Source organism: Fringilla coelebs (assembly GCF_963513975.1).
Source record: "Fringilla coelebs genome assembly, chromosome: 5".
NCBI classification, from domain to species: Eukaryota; Metazoa; Chordata; class Aves; order Passeriformes; family Fringillidae; genus Fringilla; species Fringilla coelebs.
In genome coordinates, this window is record NC_140033.1 from 49,439,462 (window position 1) to 49,464,280 (window position 24,819).

Below are 24,819 nucleotides of genomic sequence, written 5' to 3' on the forward strand. Positions count from 1 at the left end.
CCGCTTACCCTGCTTCCCTTCCCTTCCTCCCACCCTCACGGTTTGGTGTAGCAGCTCCTTTAGGCCCCCCATTCTCTTGTTCCTCCTTAGCACTTTCTGAAATTCATAATCTCTCAGTAAAAAAAATAAATAAATCGATCTCTCTATATATGTATATGTATATAACTAAACAGCTGCCACGTAGCAGTCACCTGGCTGGAGGGTCCTGTCCCTGCCAGCCCCATGGCCTTTTCTTGTCACTAGAGTCTCTGGGGTGATGGCCCAGGTCTTGCCCTCAGGCAGGACTGTTCCCGTATTGCTTGCACTCTCCCACACCTCTGAGGTACGGTACCAGAATATTTATTTTATATATATATCTATATATATATATATTTACGTATATATATATATATTTATAAATTTTTGTTTGCCTGTTTTCTTTTTCTTGCGAATCCTTTGGAATTGCTGCCAGGGAGAAGCTAGTGAAACACGCTCCCCGTGCCAGCGGCCGAATGCTCCCTCCCTGCACCTCAGGGACCCTCATCTGTTCCTCTTGCTGACTCCGTCTCCCAGCTCCAGCTCGGAAGGGAGCGGGGAGCCGCGGTCCCCTGTCCCCAGTCTGCCGGGGCCATCCGGCTCCTCTCCTTCCCTGGGCGAGGGGGCGTCCTTGCAGAAGTCCGTCACCCAGGAGGGCATCGAGAGGAAGCCCCGAGGGTCGACGGTGTAGAAGGGCTTGGCGTGGTGAGCGGCGGGGCGGCGGGGCGAGGGGCTGGCCTGGAGGCTGCTGGTGCTGCTGCACTTCTTCACCAGCGTCAGCGCCGGCGGGGGCGGCGAGAAGAGCGAGGTCAGCGAGAGGCTGCTGAGCGTCTCCGAGGGCTCGCTGTTGTTGCCCCCGCCGCGCAGGCTGCTGCCCGCCCCCTCCTCGTCCGAAGGGTCCATGGAGTCGTGGTGGGTGCAGCCGGGGCTGGTGCTGCCGCCGCTGCTGTGGCTGCGCTGGTGGCGGCACAGGCTCCGCAGGTTGAAGAGCCCCCGGCCCCGCAGGCTCCGGCGGCGAGAGGCGGGGGACAGGGGCGCTGCCAGGGGTCTTTGGGTGGCCGCCGCCGGCACGGGGCACAGAGCCACCGGCAGGTCCAGGGCGCACTGCGGAGAGTCGCTGAGGTTGAGGCTGGTGTCCTCCAGCGTGGTGTGCAGGCTGCCCGCCGAGCTGCTGCTCCGGCTGTCCAGCGACGTGTCGCTCTCGGGGGACTGGGGAGCGGAGCACGAAAACACAGTTCTCAGGAAGGAGATGGGCAAGAGACTTTGCCTGATTGGTTTGGGGGTACTTAGGGGGGTGAAAATAAGCCACCATTACAGAAACGGGGAAAACTCCATTCCTCTCTCACTCTTCTCTGCGTGGGAGGGGAGCCATAAACCAACCAATGCTTCAAAGCACCAGCCCTGCAGCCTGCCATGGGATTTCTTTCTGGCTAAGGAGGAGGAAAGGATTCAGAATGAATCTGCCCCTCCTACGTGAAGTGCTCCACGAAAAGGAAGGGATGCTCTGTCTGTGAGCCCTGCAGCACCCACCACTGTGCTCTCCCTGAGCACTGATGCACGAGGCACCAGAGCAAAGGTTCCCTGTAGGTCCTCACTCATGGCTTGCCTATAAACCTGCCACACAGATGGGGACACATCTGTCAGCTGCACAGGAATCAAGGATTTTCTGCACAGACCTCCTCCCATTAAAAAAAATCAGCAGTCTCTGGGGAGAGAAAAGAGGCCCCATGGTTCTTTTGAGCAGCATTAGCAGGAACTACCCTTGCATTTAGGGTACAAAGGTGCAGCCCCCTTCCAGCAGGAAGAGGAAACAGCCTTAATTTCCTTGTATCAGGGCTCATCTAGCTGCATTTTAGTTTTTTCTAGGAAATTGGTGTGCACTGCGTGATCATCACTGGGACACTGCACTGGGAATGGTGCATGAAGGACTGGAAGCAGTCTCCTGAAGCAGTCTCCATAGATATTCAACACAGTCTGTGTCAAATAATCAGAAGTTTACTAATTTCTCCTTTACAATTCAGTACTTTTGTCCTAGCAGTGTGCCAGCTCCAGGGCTCTACCTCTTTTGTGTCTTTATTTAACCAGAAGTTTTAAAACTGCAACAACTCAATCTCAGACCAAGGCTAAATTTATCCTTGGTGAATTTATACACATTTGTATTGTGCCAACAGTGTCTGTCATATATAGCTGAATAACACCTGATTTTGTTTTTTCAGTTTGTCTGGAACAGAGTGCCCCTGTTCATGGAGTATCTTCCAAGAACAATAGCAGGGATTTCTACTGGGCTTTCATCTCTGCATCATCTGCCTTCAGAGACACCTGACATCCCCCCAGTGCTTTTATTCTTCTCTTTTGTTAGTGAGAAATAGCTGCCTTTTCAGAAAGAGATGGCACCTTTCTGGGATGCAAGAGTTAAGTGGGCAGTTCAAAACAGTGAGCTTAGGGACACAGTGTGTGGATGGGCACTAAGGGATGTGCAGGATGCAGGTGGGAAGAAGCCTGTTCCAACCAAGAAGGTGCATGATTTGGAGTCACAGTGCTAAGGGGACCCGAGGAGGCTGTGCAGCTGTCCCCTCCCTGGCCACACCATGGCTGCTGTGCACACAGGTGTTTGCAGCACACCCAGTGCCAGGGAGCCAGGGGGGAGCTACAGAGTGATGTGATTTCATCTTCATGTGGGGCCCACTGCAGCTGTCAAACTATTTGTCGATCCAAAGCAGAGGAACAAATGACTTTACGGGGTGAGAGCTATCCAAGACCACTTTGTTATACTACCCTCTCTCCTCCCCTGCCCTTCTGCATTCTGCAGTCCACTGTGCTCCTCCTACAGACCCAGGTTATCCAGGCTTCTCAGCCTGTGAGCACAGCTGCCTCTCTCCTTCCTCTGCCCTCCTCCTTGCTCAGCCCCCTCTGTTTGGGTGGGATGTGAAAATTGAGTTTTCCTAGCAGACAGAAGCAAGGTTCCTCACCTGATGAAGAAGTGAGCAGTTCACACCTGGAGATCTCAGTGATGCCCACGAGCCTTGCAGAGAGATTTTAGGAAGGTTGTGTGGACATGAGACTTCCTCAGGCCCTGTTTGGGTGGCAGAGATGGCTGGGTGGAAAAATTCTGTTGGTACAGGTAACAGAGGGGAAGATGCACCTGGAGAGAAGGGGCTGGGAGGGACTGACAGCATCAAAAGAAAGGGGAGGAGAACAGAAATAGAAGAAAAAAATGTTGAAGATTCCTCTGATTTTATTTTGTGTCTTTGCTGCTATCACACTGAGCAAAGTCTCAGTCCAGTGAACAAAGGATATTCAGGAACATGCACTCCTGGCCAAGGAGCCTCAGTCTGGTGTTCAGACTAAGGATCCCACTTTTTGAACAAAAACTGCACCAGACCAGGAAGACCTAACACAGCTCAGAGCTCTAAGGTATCAGGCCAGCTCTGCTGTTGCTCTCACAGAGAAATACTGAGCTATAATGAATTGATTCAAGTATGTATTGCTGCCAGAGGACATTCATCCCAGATCCTGCAAGGCAAGGGATGAAGGGAGATAAATTAAGTGATGGTTTGGGAAAGCTGGAGACCACAGGAGACCAGGGCATGCTCGAGAGTAGAACTGGAGCACTTCCACCAAGGGCAGATGTGTGTTACATGTTCCCTGAACCCTTACTTGGTCTCAGGGGGCAGCAGAGTTTTTCTGTGCTGAGTGAGCACAGTTCATCCAGCTGGCATGACAGGAGAATCTGTCCCCACTCTTTTCTGACTGTGCATGGGTGCACTACTGCAAATGGAAATCAGCACTTTCACAGTATTGCACAGAGTCATGTCTGAGGGAAGATATAAAAACTAGCAACATAAATGAAGGAACTGCTCTTCAAAAATGAAGGAACTGCTCCTGCACAGAGTCATGTCTGAGGGAAGGTTTAAAAGCTAGCAACAAAAATGAAGGAACTGCTCCTCCCCCCACTCCTGAAGCAAATTAGCAAACTGAAAGCTAATTCTTGGTTAGTGTAACCCCAAGTCACATTAACTCTCCCCCTGGCAGAGGGAAAGCATGAGAAAACCAGAGCTGAACCAACCCACAGTTTCAGCAGACCTGGAGAATGAGAGCACTGCTCACCTTTGTTACTTTCATGCTTTAGCCAAGACTGAACTGAGTCAAAAGGTGTATTCTCCATTTCACACAGGTAACTGTCTGGGTTTGTAGAGCCATCCTCACCGGATGCTGGAAGCAGGCATTCCCCCAGATTGTCTGCCCCAGTGGAGTCAGGGTTGTCCTGGCCATCCTGCTGGAAAAAATAAGCGAGGACAAGTGAAATATAATGGAAGATGATAGAGCAGACTTTTCAAAGCCTCAAGAAGAACGGGTTCTGATAATAACTTCAACCTAGCTAAGAGATGCTCAATTTTCCAGCCCAAATCGCCTTTTGACTAATTCAGAGGAAGTTACTAACAGTAGTGAAGAGAACTTTCAAATACATGTATTCTTTTGTTCTCCTCAAATCCTACTCCACAGTATGTCTCTATGGAGAAGCTCTTGAAAAATGACCAGAATTATATTGCTCAGCAGGGACACCTGGATGAATACAGAACACCTGAAATGAGCAGGGGCATAAGTACAGCACAGGGTGTAAGATGCCCATGGCTGTCTGAGGCTAACCTTGATCTCCTGAGGATTCAGCTGAGCAGCATTGTGATTGTCTGACTCATCTCCTAGAAGGATGGAAGAGGACTTGTCTGAGTTGAGGGATAATGCTTCCATTTCAGCCAGCTGGACCTGCAGGAAGGGAAAGGAGCTGTCACAGGTCATGCCTGGAATCCACATGTTAAGCAGTCACACTGTTGATGGTGGATAAGTGAGAGCCTGTAGACCCAAAATCAATTTTAGGTTATATTCCTTGGATATATCAGGAACTGCCTAACCCAGAACTGGGCTGGGCAGCAGAATTCACTTTTTAAGAAAGGTTGAATATATGATCTGCAAGCAGGCTGCTACCAGTCCGTGCTCCTCTAGTGCCAGAATTGGAGGAACGAGTCCTGTATCTGTCACAGCGGTACAGCTGGCCCAAGGCCCTGCAAATAAAGCCAGGCAGGCAGAGGGGTCCCTCAGGCTGGTGACAAGGCAACTGGCTCTGCTGAGGGATAAGGAGTGGACCCCTCTTTCTGAAGGCACCACAGACAGCCCTGCTTAAACATGAAGGTGCTTTCATTCCAGGGAAAGTCATGCCTTTTGCAATCCATGCCAGTATCATGCTTTTCATATTCTCTTACCTTCATTACTGAAACCCTGTTTCTCTCCAGCTTTCCTGCATCTTGCCTTTCCCCTCTCCTCTGACCTACCCAAGATCTTACCTAACACCATCTTCCATTCTGTTCTCCATCTCTAAACTCATTCCCCTCCCACACACCCACACCTGAGCTCTCCTGTTTCCTGAAAGCAAGTCTGACCACTGCATCTCTCTCATTCTTGTGCTTCAGCTCTGCTCCAGTCCCATGCTTGACCTTGCTTCATCTTTTGGCCTGTTTCATACCACATGTGCCCCTCTCCCATCCTTTTTCCTCCAAGCTTTTAAATCCTCCCCTCTTTCTCACAATGCCTGAAAAGTATCTTTTTCTACCAGCCTAAGCAGTTACTCTGTCCCTCCTGTGCTTGGATTTCCATCACTGGTCTCTGGAGTGCCAGAAGTTTGCACCACCAGCAGCTAACTCTTGAGAGCTGTATTCTGGGTAGTCTCAGTTGGGACAGCTTCTGGCCGTGTGTTTGTGTTTGCAAGAGGCAGGTACAGCTCTTGCACCATGACAGCAGGTGAAACATTTGGAGAGATGGCTTTTGAGCTGGAAGTTTAGTGGCTTCTGCCAATGCCAGAGACTGGAAGAGGTGTCCATCTGACGGAGAATACACTTTAAACAAACAGAATGGAAAACCGGAGCTGGATTTAAATAAAGTGCACAAATGACATCCTTATTTGAGATATTCTGACACAGGAACGTGGTGCTGTTCAACCATGGAGAGAGCCCAAACCCAACAACTGCTCCTCAGAGCCCGAACGCACAGACAGCCCACAATGAACTTATTCCAGGGATGCTACACAACCACCAGTCAGCAACAACTCCTGCAGAGAAGCACAGTCTTCATTCAGTCCCACTTAATGGGTGTACTCATCTATTACTCTCCCAAGTGCTTGCTACGCCAAAGCAGCCTTACAGCTGTGCTTGTAGAGACGCGAGCATGACATGTGGGGACATCTGTGACTGCCTTTGCCATCCATAAAAAAGGATTTCAACAAAAGCCACAACAGTCTGTTTGTCACCGAACCACTTGCTTGAAAATTCTGACCACCCTGAGATCTACATAAAACCCACAGTCAACAATGTCATAAACTAAATAAACTGCAGGTGTGAAAACAGATTTCACTGGTGCTCACTGACAAACTCCTACCATGGCTAAACACACTTGAGTCATCCATGTACAGAAGTCTGTCAACCATCCCAAGAGTGAAAGGATAGAAATGGCAAGAGAAGAGTTTAGCACCGTGAAAAAAGGAGGTTTTGATCTTTTTGCTTCCCTTACGGTAGAATATTTTAAAATCTGCTGACTAAAGATGAAGAACAAAAAGACAATTTAAATTGCAGTGAGGAAGAAGGGGCTGTTGAATAGATCCCAATCCATGAAACCTGCCAGGAGCATTGGCTTGAGATGCTGAACAATGCACACATATCCCTTAGAAAACAAGTACTTGCAGATATATCTTTAGGAACAGACCCACAATCACAAAAATCCTTAATTGTACAAATAATTGGTTTGAAAATAAAGTATCAGGAGGAATAATTGGGGAAGCCACTGAGTGCTTCTGCTCACTGGCACAAAAAGCTTAGCACACATTAATGAGTTTGAGCATACATTTAAAAGTTGTGTCCATCCACTGTGCTCATCATCTTGGTGAATTAAACTACCAGTGAAATTGGAGGGGACATTTCTGTCTAATATGTGATTTTTCTCAGAAGGGCAATTTAAGGCTGATTGGGTGGACAGCAAGCATACTGGTTTTTTCTAACACACACGCACTTAAGAGCACTGGTTTTGCCTATGCATAGTTTTGCCTATGTAACTTGCTGCCAATTGCTTCTGGGACTGTACAATTCAGTCTGTGTACAATGCTCATTTGGGTATGCTGATGTAGCACAGTACACTATAATTTAATGACTCTGTGCATTGCTGATGTTAGCTATGACTCCATATAGTGATTTACTCTTTAAATTTCCTCAATTTCTTTTTTCTGCTTTGAAATATGAAGAGAAAGTCATGGTCCATCCTGGCTTGAAATCCTAAGGTATCACTTTGACTCATATAATCCAAAATAAAGCATCTGTATTTCATTACTAAACCTATTCTTGCATAGATAAGTTCTTTTCAATTCCACATTTTAGATGTATTGAAATACCATTTTTGAAAGTAATTTATGGCTCTATAACACCCATTAGAAAGCATGATCTAAGAATAATTTTTCAGTTGTGATAATTACATTGAATTCTTTGCTCTGGCTGTGGGTTGCATTTGAAGATTTTGCTAATCTGGTTTCTTTGCTGGAAAGGTAAGAAAATGGGTTGTCTTCACTCGTAGGCGGGATACTGAAGACTATCTGTGAGGTTTTCAAATGTAGCAAACTAGCTGCAAATGACTTGGGGGCAATCATTCTGGACTGCCTTAGACCTCATTTGCTGAGAAAGCTGAGCACCAATTGCTGAACATAAAGACTTAAGTAAAGCAGTGAAAATTGCAGTTAATTGAAAACTAGTTATTTGGTTGCATTAATGCAGCATTCATTTGCGAAGTGTCTCAATAAGGATAAACTACAGCAATGTTTGCATTTTGATAGTTTCAAAAGGAAGCAATGGGGAAAAGCGGACAGCTGAGTAGCTGAAAAAATATCAGAGCATCAGAACTAGGCATCTGAGTCCTAACAAAATATTGCTTTCTTCAAACATGAATAAAATGATGTGCCAATAAGAGCTCTTTCCCCGAGTTTCCTTGTTTCTTTATAAGCTATAGTAACATATCCAGTCAGTTATGGGGAAGGAGAGGGTGAAGTTTGCCACTGATGTACCAATTTACTGTCAGAAGAGCCACACTACTGCTACAAGTCTGACCACACAAAATCAGAGCACCTACATACAATGAAATTATTTCAGAACTAAATTAGTTCTGCTACTCACCTAACCTTTCCCAGACTATTTTGCTCCTCAAGTTTCACAATCTGAAAAGACTAATTGCTTAGGAAGAAGTTTTCCAAAGCCTCTACCAACTTCAGTAGCTCAAGTCTAAGCCTTTTGGTTCTGCTCTCAGCAACAACCCATTTGTCAGCTAACAAACTTTCTCAGCGGGTTCACTTTTATTTCGTTTTTGTTCAAACTAATTAACTGGTTTTCACCACAAACCAATCCTTGCTCACAGACGTGACTCTATTCAACAAAACATTTAAACGTGTGCTGAACTCATTGCCCTCAATAGGGAATAAGCAAGCACATGCTTAAAATGAGGACAAAACACAAGCTTAAATGTCCCGCTGAATTGCTCCTGAGTGGTCTCATTGGGGTGAGATCCTTAGAGTCCCCTGTCCAACATGAGCCTGAACCTAGATTTTTCTTGCAGAATTGAACACAACAAGAGCTGCCAAGGGATGCCTTCATAGTCATTTCTCTACAGGTCATTCAGTCCCTCCTGACACGTGTCCTGTCACGTCTCACTTTTCCACCACCTCAAACATCCGTGTGTGGCTGAGGAGGGCAGACCTGTACTAGAGGCAGTACCAGCACTTCACAACAGATAACAAACACAGGTCCACAAGCTCTACTGTCTACACAATCTACAGCGAGGAGCACACATGGGACGACCTGCGGGCCCGTGGGTGTGCAGGTCTGGGGGGAAGAGTCCCCTCACACATCCTCGTACGCAGGTTACCTCTTGCTTGTCATGGTTACACTTCTCGCACATGGCCGGCGAGGAGTAATGATGGAAGACGGAGCCCGATAGGTTATCGATGATCATTAACTCCCCGTCGAAGGAGTCCTTAATAATTAAAGAGACACTGTCCAGCCATAAGTTCTCCTAGGGGACAAGAAAGGGGGGAGGATGGGAGAGATCATTTTAAGAATGTCGAGTTTTTTGCTTTCAAGTTTCATGTGAATTTGGGGCTGGGTTCTCCACCCTGACTCATCTGGAGCAGCATCTTGTTCTGCAGGTACTTGCACAGGGTCCCTGGGGGAACATCTGCTCCACAAGGTGTGTAAAGGTGCCAGAGTTCAATGAAAAAAAAAAAAAAAAAAAAGGAGGGACAGTCTTCACTCACTTTCAGCGCTCACGTCTCCCTTCCAGCTCTGCTGGAGTCACTCACTCTTGATCTGCCATTTCTCCTGCACTCTTCTCCTGAGCTCCCCTCTCAAATTTGCTCCTGTCACACCTTTAGCTGATCTGCTCCATCCCTCCTCTGCTGGCCCTCAGGTTCCTACACCATGATGACAATGAACAGGACACACTGCTGTCATAGCCTTGTCCCTACACGATCCTATCAACTCAGAAGTCTACTGCTGAAAGCGAACCTTTCACCCTGAGGTGGAAGACTCTGCTACTACTAAGCCCTCAATCATCTGAGCTGCCCAGCTAATGCCCACAGCTCCTTGCCGCAGTCTGGTTAGTAAGTTCAAAGGTGTACTCACCTGGGCTGGAGAGTAACATCTCATGCACAGATGTCCTTCGGGTTCTGTTCTACCACCTCCTCCTCCTGTCCCTGCTCCTTTTCCCTGTCCTGAATTTGGAGAGCCTGACTTGTGGGAGCACAGCCCGTGAGTAATTTCCATCTCAAGCTCAGCATCCATCTCTGCATCCTCCTGGGCCTCCTTGTTGCTGTCGTCGAGATGTTTCATGAGCACAGCTACCACCACGTTGATGAGGACAAACTGGGCTGTGAGCACAAAGCTGACAAAGTACAGTGGGGAGATGAACTGCAGGTTGCTGAGACAGCTCCGGTCATCGTGGCTGCAGTCACGCAAGGTATCCTTGAGGGGAAGTTGGGATTGAGAGGGAACGATGGAAGGAAGGAAAGACTAAAGTAAGAACAGAAGCTTGGCTGTTCTTTCTGTCAAAAAACACTGATGCTAATGGAAAGAACCGGGCGGACCGTTCTATCACCCCATACCTTTTGGCACAATTCCCCAAAGAATCTGGGACACTCTCTGTTCATATGCTGTCTGCTTCAGAGCAAAACCATCCAAAGGCATATGAAGCAAACTTTGAGACCATGACATGCTGCTGCCACTGTAGCCCCACACATGTGAACAAGACCAAAAATGAGCTGGTACTACCTTCTCCCATCTATTCTCAAAAGCACCATTTGTGATGAAAGAACTTACTTTCCTTTCTCCATGTCCTCCAAAGGAAGTATTTATTTTGTGTTTTCCTGGTAGCTCTGCAGATGAGTGCCATGTCCAACACACATGTCCTGTGCAGTCCTGACTACACTAGATGTTCCCTCAGCCTAAATGGTTTTCTTGTTTCTCCCAAGGAAAATTGGCACTTTTCTCAATCAGATGTCTCCAGGACTAGATGAGCTCAAGGCATGAGTTACCATAGTGGGGAGAGAGACTCTGGACCAAGCAGGGACCTTGTCTAGCAACCCAGCTTCTGCATTCTGTTCCCCTTCCCTTTGCTAGCCCAAGCTCTGCTGAACAGACCACACATCAGAATTTCTCTTGCCTCCAAGTCCCAGTTACCTTCATGATCCCATTCCAGTTGTCTCCTGTGGACACCTGGAAAAGTGTGAGGAAGGCCATCCCGAAGTTCTCGAAGGTGGCGTGGCGGCTCATGCCCTCACAGGGGTTCTCATCGTTGCACACTAAAAAACAAGGGGAGTGCAGGGCACAACACTCAGGGGGGGACACACTACCAGCCCTGAGACTGACAACACGGACTCACGGCCTGAAGACCTCAGGTAATGAATGGTATCAGCACCCTGCCCAACAGTTGGCTGTTGGCCATCAATATGGAAAAATCCTTGATGGCCCAGCCCCAGGACATCAGGCAGTGTCACTGCTGCTCAAGGGGATCCTTCCCAGCATGTTGTTGTGCTGCCTTTCTTCTTGATCGATATTCCATGGCAAGGGATGTAAGTAAAATTTCACAAACTTTTTCTTGTAATCTTGAAGGCAATGTCGGGGACAGAGTGCAGGAAAAGCAAATGCTTAAGAATGTAGGAGAAAATGGAGGCTGCTCTTATTTTGTTAGCCTGTTAGGATAACAACAATTTAGAGGGAAATTCCTATTACATCAATATGCGTAAGGGAGAATGAAGAGCATCAAATAACTCAGTCCCTTTATTGAAGAGTTCTGATTTTGAGAAACCCCAACCAGCATGTCTGTAGCTTGCATTGAATCATGGTCTGCTTGAGACTCACCCAATTTTCCAAAGAGCTCCACTCCTAGAGCAGCGTAGATGAAAAAGAGGAGCATGAAAAGGAGTCCAAGGTTTCCCACCTGAAAGCAAAGGCACCGTCAGCCTATCCCAAAGCCTATTTCATCTGTACATTCTGCATTTCCAATCTTGAAGAAATCCCGGTACGCAAATGCAACCAAACAATTGCTCAACAGTTGAGAAATGTTCAGTGATGGCTCCAGTTGCCATCGGGGCTGGGGGAGGACCAGAAAGGTGGGAAGAGAAGGCATGGAAAAATTAAGGACTTAATGGGTTTTTTGAAACACTAAACAGTTTCTGGTCTGAATGCATGTGGTCACTTGGCCTACGTTAGGATCATCACTTCAGGAATCTAATTTAGTCATTGCAACTGCTGTGCCATCCAAATTCAGGAGAGAAATAAATGATTCAGTCCACCCACTCCCCTGGACTGCCACATCCTGGCTCCCTACATACTCACTGGAAGGAATTATTTCTGATGACTAAATTAGACACCATAGTAAATGCTGTGAAAGCACAGTGCTGGGTCTGTGTCTACAGGGCGTTAAGAAAAGGAAGTTAATAAAACTTAGCTAAGGACTACATTTCCAAAGGGCTCTTTAAAATTAAAGCTCTATTCACTATTAAGAATTGCTGCAGTGTAACAAAGACAGGAAGGGAATTGAAACAGGACAACTGGAGATGCCTTGTATGCCATTAGCAAGCCAAAGTCCCTGATTTTAGTCTGCGCTCTAGGAACAAAAAGAGAAAGGTCAGGAAGAGGAGAAAGTGCAAGGGAAAGGACAGCTTATTTTAAACTACTTCTTTTGGCAAAGCCAATAAATCTTAGAGAATAATATTACAGATAATTCAATTGTCCCCCGAAGACCCGGTGTATAAAATATGGAGACTAGATTCATTCTTTTAACGCTGAAACTGGTGGATTTTAGACCTTTAAGTTCAGATTTTTATGCAAGTATAAGTATGGAGAGCTTTTTTTATCCCTGCCACACAATTTTATTAATCAAAGCCAACCTGTTATAGGAAGTAGCAAAGGCCAGTCAATAGGAAGTCATAGGCTTTGATACTGGAGGGATTAGGTACTGCTTGTTATTATCTTCCAGGAATACCTAGAGACCAAACTTTCAGACACCTGCTTGCTTTGAGGCAGGTATTACTGACCTCCAAAAGACCTGGCCCACAAACTTGATTAGCAAAGGAGCTGTAGGCAAATGGGAGACAGAAAAATCAGAAATGAGAAAGTGTGGAAGAATATACTTGTGGTTTTTGGCTAGGACCAGAGACAGAGACTCAGGTCCCAGCTGTGCTCTTTGCCATCTTGAGCAAAACACTTAACTGTCTGATGACTCTGTTTCTCTGTCTACATGACAGTGATATGAATATTTCCTCCTCTCTTATTTATTATGTTTATTTTGGGGGTAGAAGTTGAATCTCATCATTTAAGTGCAAATATATTGCAGAATCCTCTTACCAACAGTTTTTGGATACTATTTCTTAATATCTGTGTGCATTTATCTGGGTTACAGAATAAACATGTCACAGACATGCAGACACTGGATCTGAAGACCTGCTCTGTCCCAGATCCTTTCCTGAGAAAAATCATCTGTTGTGGCTCCTGGAATGGAAAAGAGCAAGGTGCAAAGAAGCTGCACTGAGCCAGTCTGTGGCAGCAGAGCCAGAACTAATAAAAATTTACATTCCAAATCTGCCTGCACTAAGAACATCCTTTATCTCCCCTTCCTTCTATTGTCCAGTGTATCTCAGCCCACAACTATCCTGAATGATGTTGTATATCCTACAAATGAATTATTAATATTGTTGTTATTACTATTATTATAATAAACCACAAATAGTTATTGCTTAATAAAAAGCATGGAAGATCAGACAGAGCTCAGGATCCATAAAAGATCACAGAGTTTCCTTTTCACTTTTGTGCCATCATATTCTACTAATTCAGATTGACATTTATTGTCACCAACACCAGAAGTAAATTCCCTGGGTAACTACTCATGCTGTTTTCAGATTGATTCCCAGCTCATCATCACTCACCAGCACTGGCACATTAGCTGATAAATCAACTGACAAATGCCTGTGCATTTTGATATCACGGAGCAGAGCTGCCTTCTCGGGGCCTGCCAAGGGACCGGTCTGATGTATGATCGGCAGAGCCACTTGGTGCCATTACTCCTTGCTTAACAATTCTCCCTCAACAATCCAAAAGGAAGGGGGACCAGACTCCCTGACTGCTCATCCGTCACGGAGGATGCTCACAGTGGGCTTGAAGCCTGTGTAAAGCACCGTGTCAGCATCTCGTTTGGGAGCAGCTGCCACTCACAGCTCATGAGATCCTTCTGTCTCCGTGTCTTGCAGCAGACACTTCGCTGCCGGCTGTGTGAGCCACAACACAGCGTGTCACTGCTTCTCAGGCATGAGATGCTCAGAAACACAAAGGGATCCAGGGGGAGGAAAGAAGACAAAATAGGAAGGGGGGAAGCACTGGCTAAGAAAAGAGAAGGAGGGAAAAGGTGACACATTCGGGGAAGGGTGAGGGCTGCAGTGATGGAAATATGTTCTTTCCTCCTAAATGTCTTCCAATCACTCTTGCCTTCTTATGGAGAGGGGAGAAAGGAGCCAAGGACTTGTTGCAAACAGTTAGACACTAGCTAGACATGATGGGAAGAAACCTACCCTTATCCAGGGGTCAAGCCTTATTTCTTTCACATGCTGGAGAAGAGAGATGTGAGGTGAGCTGTAACCCCAGGAATGACACAAGAACTTGGACATGACCTTCAGGCAGTTGCCTGCACACCACAGTCGACACCACCTCTGAGACCCCACAAGAATCAACCCTTTGGAAAAAGGAACAGAAGAGGAGAGTCTTTTGGGAAGATGTTTTACCTGTGGCAGGGCTTGAACAACTGTATCCAGCAGGGCTCGCATTCCTGTGGCCATCTTCAGTAGCTTCAGGACTGCCACAAGAAGCACAAGAGAAGTGTCAGTCAGACTGAGCTCAGAGGCATCCTTTGTGTGACTTACTAACAACAGCAGCACAAGACAGATGTCCTGTCTCTTGTTCCCCTAGAAAAGCTGGATTTTGCCCTCATTCCCCTTCTTGCTTTTGATGGTACAACCCTAGTTGTTCCTTCTCTTCAAGTTGATATACTTTTTACTAAATATTTTGTTTCTGCCACCCCTGTCTGTTGGGTTGCTTCTGCTTCACCCAGACACTCCAGCCATGTGCTTCCTCCCAGGAATGTGCATCCTAATTGTCCTTCTGCTTTGATTTTTCCTTCCATCACTTTCTCTCCCTTCAGCCATCGCTGTTATGTCATCTTGGCACACCTTGGCCACCCCCTTACCTGGCAAATTTCAACCTGCTCAGTGGCCTCTGCTCCCCACATTGCTACTACAGCTGCCCCAGAAATGAGCAACAGAGAAAGTTCAGCTCTCACATGAGCTGCCCACCCTCCCAGTGCTTCACCTCCCACAGAACCCGAAAGCCTGAGCTTCTAGGCTGTCCTAGATCCTAGAATCCCTGCTGGGATGTGATGAAGGACACCCCAGAGGCTCCTCGAGGGCTGGGGGCAGGGCAAGCTCACAACTTTACAGCCACTGCTCAATGAGTCATGGTACCAAGATGCACTCAATGGCCACGTGCACCCCTGCTCTGGCCAGCGTCTCTCACCCCGGGCGATTCGCAGCACCCTCATGATCCGGATGATAGTGGGGTTAATTGGGAGAGCAGCGTTGATTTCAATCTCTTCCAGTGTGATGCCCATGACAGACAGCAGCACAATGGCCAGATCTAGCTGGTTCCACCTTCAGGAGAAAAATTGAAGAGAATAAACAAATTCAAAACAGAACAAATAAACAAATAAACAGAGTTTTTCCATTTTCCTGAGAAAGAAAGATACTTGTCTGCACTTCATCCTAAACATTTCCTGATGTATGAGTTCAAGGCCCACTCTGAGTCAGCCTATATGGGCTTTTCCAGAGAAACAGAGATTCACTTTGCACACACCCTGAGCAGCCAGAGGCAAGCCAGCCTGATTTGAAAGCATGGAGCTGTGTTACTATGGCGCTATGCTTTGACTAATGGGCTCAGCTTTTTACTGAGCCTTACTACCTTGAATCAACTTTGCTATATATGTCCTGCTTTTGCATGCTCACAGTTTGCCTCAAGGGCAGGAAAAAAATGTCTCGCTCTAACCTCATCCCCTTTGCTTTCTAGCCTAACCAGCAGACTGCAACCAAGAGGCAATTTTTGGACAATTGCCTAGGCATTGCAGCTTGGGAAGGATGAGGTTAGGTCCATGCAGTGCAGAACTGGGAGGCAGTCAGAGCCTGCCACCACTTCACAGTCTAGACAGGGCACCATCCCCAAGCCTCTACCCAAACCCAGCTGTCCCACAGCCACAGCTGACAACCCTCTGCTCACCTGTCTTTGAAAAATCGTCGCAGACCAAATGCCACCAGCTTGAGGACTGCCTCAAACACGAAGACAGTGGTGAACAGGTAGTTGCAGTATTTGAGGGCGGTCTCCAGGGACTGCCACAGAAAGAGAGGGTAAAGAATTGAGGCAAAAGCAACATCAAACACATAACCCCCCTGCGGGGACTCTCCTAAGTGCCAGGAACTCATCCTGGGGTGCAGAAGCTGCCCCAGGTATTCATTGTGGGGTGGGGAGGCTGCCCCACGCTTCCTACCTACTTGAATGTGGAGGTCGCCTACTAAGGGCAACCACCAGCCAGCCCCTCTGCCCTTCAGAGATGGGATCAGTTCTCAGGATCAGTTACTGCTCCTTTCTTCTGTATTGCTCAGCATAATCTGGAGGAGGAGGCTATTGCAAGAGAATCCACAAAATGCCATCAGGCTTTTCTTCTGCCACCTGAATGACACCTTGTTAATGGCACTGGCACAGCTATCAACCAGGACTGAAGCACAGAGGTTACTCTGGGTGTGGATTCAGGTCATCTCTGACCAGAGGAAACCCTGCTGTGCCTTGGTCTGGAGCTCACATCTCTGAGCTGTTTGGTCTCTGGTTCTTTTGCGTGCTGCCCCTTCACGACCACCAAGAACCAGTGTGAGCAGTGGGTAACTTTTGGTGGCATTTTGTACTGGAAGGGTTTGAAGTGCTTTGAGAAGATTGTTTAACAGAGCCTGAGAGCAGGCTGGCTTGGCAGGAGCTGTGTTCCAGGGAAAGGAGCTGAAGAGTAAGCAAGAGGAGTGACTTGTTGAGGCACAAAGATCTGATGTGAGGACACCAACAGATAAAGGTTGAGAGTTCCTGAAATATAAAACTGGGCACCATCTAGGGAAAGATGAAAGCTGGGCGGTTGGGCAAGGTGGGCAGGAAACAGAGGAGCCTGGCAATAGATTTGAATGAGGACAGATTCAGCTCCTGATCAAAGCCTGAGTCACCTCAGACAATCCATTCAGACACCAGAGCTGTCACCTAAACCAAGGGTCTTCTGAAGAGAAAACTGAAATGTTGCTGGGCAGATGTCAGGATGAATGCTTTGTCTACATATGGAGGTAGAAGGCTCCTTTGATATCTGCAGTATACATTTTTCCCACCAAAAGCATCTGCAGCTTTTGCAGGAACACTGAGAGGTACATGGCCTTCTTGGTTTTCACCAAGCAAAGTGAAAAACTTATTTGGCCTCCAAGGTGTTGTATTTGGAACCACACCCTGCAGCTGAGAGAGGCTCTGCTCAGCACTTTGGCCCTGCAGTTTTTCTTATGAAGGAAAGGGGCTTGGTAAAGATGGCCCATCCCATGACATACAACCAACCACTCTAGTTCTCTCAGCTGAGGCCATAAGGCAGGGGAATTGGGCTGACATTTGGAAATCTGATGCAAAGCCTGAAGCTCCCAGGACACTTCTGCTTTCACCTCTCCTATTAGGAACAAGGGAAAAATAAAAAGCAGAGCAGGCAGCTAAATTTGGGTGACCCACATATCCACGTACTAATATAAAGCACAGAGACTTAATTGTACCATGCTTTCTAGGGGCTTGACTCTTGCTCAGATGCCTTCTCTCTATGGATTTTAATGGGTAACAAGTGTCTGAATAGGAACTACCTTTCTGGATGCACATGAAAATTTTCACACAAATTTGCCTACTACCAAACTAATTCCTACAAAACTTTAACAGTAGTTTTTAGAGACACCCAAGTGTCCTATTTATGCTGGTGGGCAGTGGTCACCAGAGAGCTGTACCAAAATGACAATGTCAGGAGGCAGGATTTATCTCCATGATCTCACTCACCACAGGTTGGTTGTAGTGCTCCAAGGACATAGTGACCACGTTGAGGCAGATGATGAAAGTGATGAAGATGTCCAGATAGTGGCTGGTGCAGACTGAATGGATAAGGAGGCGTATGTGGCAGTAGGTAGCATAGTACGGCAAACGCTGCGCCTCTTCGGTGGAAAGAGGGACATGGGCAGAGTTAGGAAGAAATCAGAAGAAAGAGAGAAATGGGTAAGAAACACTGAGGGGGGAGAAGGTGTAAGCTTGGTGATAGGTATTGAAAGAAAGCGGAATGTAGCTGGGAGAGAGAAAAAACAGAAGAGAATAGGTAAAGGACATAGGGAAGAGGGGGAAAAATGAAAAAAGGAAAAAAAAACCCAAAACAATAAAAAAACCCCACCGAAAGAAGAAATGGGGAAAAATATGTAGGAAAAAAGACAAAGAATGAAATACTAGGGGAAAAAAATCTGTTAGACTGTGTTTGTGGGAATGGTGCTAAATCAGCATCTCATGTCTTGACAAATTAAGATCACTTTTGATAAAAGGGAGCAGATGGTTCAAGGAGAGGCCCTGGGGTGTTATAGGAGAGAAGGGGAAAACTGGAGCAGAGGAAGGGAAAGCATGCCCATAGGCTGTGAATGGAAGTCTGGGTAGTAGGGATGATTTCCAGGAGCAAGTATGCTTCAGCAATTTTTATCTAAAGGTAACACAAAACAGGACAGAAACACTAGGAATAGAAGGTTTCCTTCACCACACAGGGTTTTAGATCCCAAGGAGTGACACTGAAACACTGGGGTCAGTGGGACACAAAACACAGGAGTCTTCCTCTTTTTTTTTTCCCCTTCTTATTTAGATTTGGGTTTAAACACTAAGAATGGTCTGTCCAGGTTCTTCTTCAACCCCCAGCTGTGCTGCAGAAAGCCCAGGCAGGACAATACCCCAAGCACAGGAAGCGTATCAATGTGTGCACGCAGTGCCTGTTGGCATGTGCACAGGGGTGGTTTTGGTATGTTATCTCCTGAGGAGCAGGGTGCTAAAACCCTTCCCCAGTGCCTTCCCTGGAGTCCCAGCAGACCTCCTCAGCCACCCCTCTTCCCCAGACCGCCTCAGTGAGGTGTGTGGTGACACAGCAGTAGTGCAGGGAGGAAGGCTGAGAGCACGGCCACGAGTGATGGATTTTGGAGACCAGCTCATTGGGAAAGAAAAATAAGAGGAAAAGGTTTTTCTGAAAAAACCTTGGCCTACGAACCAACCAAACACTTAGGCTGTGCCTTACTCCTTCGCTTCTTCTCCAAGCGTCGCAGGCGCTTCTCCTCCCGCCGGCGCGCCTCCTCAGCCTCCTGGTGCTGCCGGCACTTGTGGAAATTCTCCACCACCACCCCCACAAACATGTTGAGCACAAAGAAGCTGACGATGAGGAGAAAGGAGATGAAGTAGAGTAGCATCCAGGGGTTGTTGTTGATCACTGGCTGAAGTGGGAGGAGAACAGAGGCAGACATTCTCTTAGCAGTAGAGGAATAGGGATGCAGCAGGTGGCAGCCCAACAGATCCTGCTTTACAAGGTACTGAAATAACCATGAGTGGGACAGGAGGGAGCCAGCGTGCCCAGGAAGACACATGGCATTATTGCTTCTTCATTACAAATAGATAAAGGCCCACTGACCCTACCACAGACACCCACAGCACAGCCACAGCTACGCCTTCCTGCACGGACTAGACAAGGCCATGGACCCGTCCCCTTGCAAACAGGTGAGCAAAGGATTCAGAAGAGGCCTTGAAGGGACTCTTGGTTTGAGGGAGGTACTGAAGCAGGATGTTAAAGGATGCTTCTGCCTTACAGGCACAAAGAAAGTGAAAAAGTCCTTTCACAAGAAAGTCTATGTACCTGCTGGTCAACAGCCACAGCATCGAGTCCATTATACATAATATTGACCCAGCCATCCTTGGAAGCCAGAACGAAGAGGGACATGAGAGCCTGCAACATATAAAGCAAAGCTGATGTGGAGCAGGTGTATCTGGTAGGCAGAAAAAAAAATTATTGTGGGTTTATGCTCTTACACACACAGCACTGAAATACTCTTCCTGTGTCTCTGCACACATCAAAACCTGCTCTTTCCCCCATGGAGGACAGGGATGGGGTGACAGGGAGCCATGTGCAGCCAGACCCACCACAGGAGAGAGTTTGTGAAGAACATCATCTTCATGGCAGGAGAAAAGAGAAAATCAAGCTCTCTGCTGCCACCACTTTTCTTTCCCACTCATCCTGTAAGTGTCATTCTGATAGCCGCCAGCTAGTGACACAGCTTCTGCAATGGCATGCATGCCCAATGACTGCTCCTTCCGGCTTTCCAGGCACTGCATCTGTTCCCTGGTGAGGAGACAAACCCTGTATTGGGTTCCATCAGAGGGAGGGGCTGTGGGCAAACTCACCTGTCCCAGGTTGTCGAAGTTATACTTGTGGTGCACCCACTTGTAGTTGGCTGCCACGCAGTCAGACCTGTTGGTGATGTTCCTGATGTCGACCCCCAGGCAGTGGTAGAACTTGCCCTTGAAAAGCTGCAGAAGGGGAGTGACCCCATGAGCCCCTTTCCCCACAGGGTTCCCCATGCTCCCTGGGACGTACAGAAGCTGCCAAGATGCTGCATGGCCTGCAAGACTGCAAGCCACATAGAGCATGGCGGGGACACCACCAACACAATGTGCAGCACAGGCTCAACCACTGCAAAGGAGGCAGGACCACCCTTGCAAGCTCACACTTGGCTTTTCAGCCTCCTCCATTGCTCTAGGGCAGCAGTGACTGTAAGCCCACCATCTGACAGTCCTTTAAGCTTTTCTGGGTAGAAAGGGAAAAAGTATCTTCTAATCAGTCCCCTAGAGTAATCTTCATTCCCTGCTTCCCAGTAACTGAGAGTGCTGATGGGAAAAGAAGATCTCATCTAAGGGTAAAGAACCAGAAAAAAACATCCTCTTCTTCTCATATATATTTTTCCACAAAGCTGCACTGCACTTCTGTGGCTCTTCTGCCCAGGGCTCTTTTCCCCATATGGAAGGTACTGGATTGTGCATTTGTACAGATGCATCAGAGCAAACTAAGTATAGCGCATTCCCTGAGATGGAAGTAACGCCCACACCCTTGCTCCTCTGCAATGCAACAGCCAAAAATAAGGAGGACTAAATTAAAAAATTAAAGAAGTTTGTGGGTGGATTTAGGGCTGAGAGTGAGGGGGAGAAAGAGAGCTGACAGGGGGCAGGGTTCATGCGAGCAGGCACTGAGCTGCTTGCCCTTGTGGGGAGACATGGGTGGGTCCAGGGAGCCCTGTGCTGTGCCAGCCCTGCGCTCTCGCTATGACACTGACCCAAAACCTGACCCAGCTGCTGCCAGGTGCGAGCACTGACTCCTGTCTCTCATGTCCAGCAATGCCTGCACCTGCTGAGCACCTGTCTGTGCTTGCCAAAGGCTGGGTCATTATGGAGATGACTTGTGGAAGAGGGTAAACACAGAAAATTCACTGGCTTCACTGTCTCTCCTGCTCTGCTTGGCTGTCTGTGTCTGTTACAGGACCTGGGGGTACAGGTGCCCGTGGGGTGAGGGCTCAAGGGCTGTTTGATGGACAGTAACAACCTACCTGCACGCCCAGGATGCCAAAGATGATGAAGAAAGCACAGCAGATGAGGACAATGTTTCCTATGGGCTTGAGGGAAGAAATGAGGGTCTCCACCACCAGCTTCAGACCAGGGGCTCGACTGATAACTCTGGAAAGGAAGGAAGGGGAAGGGTGACAGAGGGACAGGGGAGGGGCGTTTGACCTAAGCTAAACATTTTCAGCAGCAGCAGATTCCTGTCTCCATGTGCAGTGACCCCTCGGGGGAGATCCCTCCCCCATGATCCAAAAGCCTTTTCTCTCCCATGGATTTGGTCTTTGATGAGGTACCTCCAGCATCAGACTCATATGGCTAAGGGGGACCTCCTTGTGGCCTACTGCTTGTTAAAGACCACACTTTGCCTGGCACAGCTGGATCTGACCCTGGGACCCCTCCTGGGGATAACCAGCGGGAGAAGGGGGCCCAGCAGGGCTCAGTGGGGTTCTGACCGGAGGGGACGTAGGGTGCGCAGCAACCGGAGCACTCGCAGCACCCCCAGGATTTTGGCACCACCAGCAGAGGCCACTGAGACCACAATGTCAATGAGAGACACGAAGACCAAGAAGCCATCCAAGATGTTCCAACTGCTGCGGAGATAAGCCTGGTCCCCAAAATACAGGCCTAGAGAGACCACCTGGAAGAGAGGGGAGAGAAGAGGGGGTGAAATGGCTCCTATGCTACCTGGTAGAGGGCAACTATGGAGAGAATGGGAGGAGGGGGAATAGTTATCAACTCCTCACTGAAGTGTCATCTCATTATGTTTTCCTTTCACCTGGATGTCTGTGAAGGAAAACACCTTTTTTCTGCCTCCCTGAGTAACGTGACACTGTAGGGGACGCACAGGAAACCTTTCCCTGCCACACCAGAGAGACTTGGGGAAAGCCTCCTGGTTCAGAGATCACGTGGGAGGTAAAGTCAGGCACCAAATCCATACTTTGGCTCTTAAAGGAGTAATTTATTTGTCAGCAGTTCTCAAAAACAGTGGGTGCTAGAGAAATTGGTGGTCATGGGGAGATACTAACATACTACAAATCACGGTCAAAATTCAGATGTGAATTTTAGTGCACAGTTTTAGGACTTTTTCCCAAATATGAGAAGGGAATAACAAGGTTTTCTGCTTGATGCAAAGTACTTTGCCATCTATTGAATAATTACCTCAACTTTGAGCATGTCATTAATATTGTTGTAATGTCCCCCGTTCTTGCTCCAGGAGAAAGGGAACGGACATTTGACATCATTACAAAATCCATACTCGAATGCCAGATATCCTTCGTGAATACTAAGATCCAACTGGATCTAATTCCTACAATAAACATCTCCTCTATGCCTAACAAGAGGGGACTGAACCCCAGGCAGTATCAGCCTTTATAAGGGTAGAGGGAAGGACTGGCACACCAAAAAGATGAACACATTTTAAAATGGTGCTGAGCAAACATGAACAGTGTTTGACACTGGAAAAAGGCTCTGAGCTGTTCTCCAGTAACTTACCTTCAGTGTCATCTCAGCTACAAATATTGCTGTGAAAATGTAGTTGGACACAGTGAGAAAGATTCTTTCCTAGAAAAAAAATAAACAAAAAAAAAAAACAAAACAGAGAAAGACCTTAAATGTATTTTGACTACTTCTTGTTACTCTGTCAGTCCCCTCTGATGATCTTGATATATTTGCATTCCTGTGAAGGGTCTGAAAGTATATGAAATAAGGGAGGTGTTCTTGGCAGAGGTCAGTGCTAGGCAGATTTCAGCTCATGCACCTTGGCTGGGACAGGATCCTATGCAGCTCTGCCAGACCATAGTGGATGGGATTTTTTTGCATCCTGCAGATCTGGTTTCAAGGCAGCCTCTGCCCTTTTCTGTCAGTGCTGCTCAGGCCTAACCTGCTGCACCGACCTGGCACTCCTTCCCAAAGAGCTGCTGAGCACAGACCACTGATTGTGTCCAAGTGCAGCAAAGTCTGGGAGTCAGCTAAGGCAGACAAGCAGAAAAAGTAATTTCACTTGCCAGCTTGAGCCACCTCCAAGATAGCTCAAGAGCAGCATACATGAATGATGATGTGCCATTCCTACAGCATGGAAGTTACTTCTATCTTTTAGTTCCACTCCTTGTCCCTTGTGCCATTCATCCCTTTTATGCAGGCTCCTGCAGGAGACACTTACTTTCCAAGACAGAAGGAACTAGGCTTTCTGTGTTATAAAGTGGGTTGCCCCATTACAAGAGCTTGCAGGGGAAACACATATTTATGTCAATTACTAATATTTAGGTATTTGAACAGATGAGTTGGAGCAGGTGTTTAATGCTCAAGTTCTTCCAGAGATCATAGCAGTACCAGGAACACTCAGGAACCACTGTCAGAGGTTGTGCTATAAAGTGGGTGACAGGTAATGGTTCTCACCGTGCTTCTGTGTTCAATCTGGGGTCTTTCCAGGGCAATGGTGATGCAGTTCAGGAAGATGAAGGCCAGCACTACGTGGTCAAATAGCTTGTGAGCAATGATGGTTTGGCAGAGGAGGCGAAACCTGCAAGAGAGTTCCAGTAGGCACCTATGCCTTGGGCAGAACAGATTTAGGAGCAAAGAGGACACAGAATTAAGTGTTCTGGCCAAAACTGGGCTCTGATATAGCAGCTTTCCTATCTCTGACACTGATGTCCCTTGGAGTGGCAATAGCCCAGGGTGGAAAATGGTCACATAGAGAGCCTGGAGCAGAGCAAGGGCAGAGCAATGTGCTGAACCTCCATTGATTTCTCCAGTGCCAGAGTGGTATCCTAACCACTATGACCCTGTGCTCCCCTCCTGCCTTGTTACGAGGCTGAATTCCAGTTTTCCTCTCAAACTCACACTTTGTACCCCTCCACAGCAAAGAGGCCACATGCTGAAAGCTCAGGAGAGGCAGGTAGGTTGGCAGATGTGGGGACCACACTTCTGAAAGACACTGTGTACGTTAACACAGGCGTCACACAGAGCAAAAAATGCTCTCCCTCGTGACCTAAAATGAAAGCCCTTTCTTTTCAAGGGGCAATATGAATGGGTGACAATAATGCTAGCTGGGGTACGTGGACATTTTCTCCTGGTGATATCTCTTTAACAGGAAGAATTCAACCCAAATTTCCTTTTTTTAGGCAAGAAGAGTTCTAACTTTACCCTAAAAGGTGTGACATAACTGCTGGTAAGTTGGTACTGGTGCTGTAAATTAAATGAAGATGCTATTCTGGTACCAGGGGAGGAAATATCAGTATTATGGAGTCATCAATAATACATTCCTTATCCTCTTTGTGTTACCATTAGTATTCCTTGCCTTGCTTTGCTATAAATATTTATGATTACAGAAAATAAAAACGGGATGCTCCAAAGGGAGGGAAGATCACAATAGCTATTTAGGATGCTCAACTTTCCTTTCATTGCCACAATCTAGGAAAAGAAATGCCTTTTGGCTGTAGAAGGGATAGCAGAGGAGAAAATA

The 24,819-nt window shown here is 47.3% G+C and overlaps 1 protein-coding gene across 1 annotated transcript in view; it reads right to left on the reverse strand.

Annotated features, from left to right (window-relative positions):
* Window positions 1–519: 519 nt before the first annotated feature.
* The window catches only part of CACNA1I (calcium voltage-gated channel subunit alpha1 I), a gene marked incomplete at both ends in the record, with an annotated part of 147,342 nt that continues 123,042 nt past the window's right edge, over window positions 520–24,819 (reverse strand). Inside the window, 19 exon segments of the mRNA XM_084205449.1 lie at window positions 520–1,224; window positions 2,985–3,088; window positions 4,123–4,291; window positions 4,663–4,779; window positions 8,962–9,108; window positions 9,717–10,055; window positions 10,770–10,891; window positions 11,451–11,529; window positions 14,366–14,436; window positions 15,153–15,286; window positions 15,906–16,015; window positions 17,739–17,890; window positions 18,997–19,189; window positions 19,606–19,695; window positions 20,151–20,276; window positions 21,347–21,473; window positions 21,812–21,996; window positions 22,851–22,919; window positions 23,754–23,877. Of these exon segments, the coding sequence (XP_084061575.1) occupies window positions 520–1,224; window positions 2,985–3,088; window positions 4,123–4,291; window positions 4,663–4,779; window positions 8,962–9,108; window positions 9,717–10,055; window positions 10,770–10,891; window positions 11,451–11,529; window positions 14,366–14,436; window positions 15,153–15,286; window positions 15,906–16,015; window positions 17,739–17,890; window positions 18,997–19,189; window positions 19,606–19,695; window positions 20,151–20,276; window positions 21,347–21,473; window positions 21,812–21,996; window positions 22,851–22,919; window positions 23,754–23,877 (3,163 nt within the window).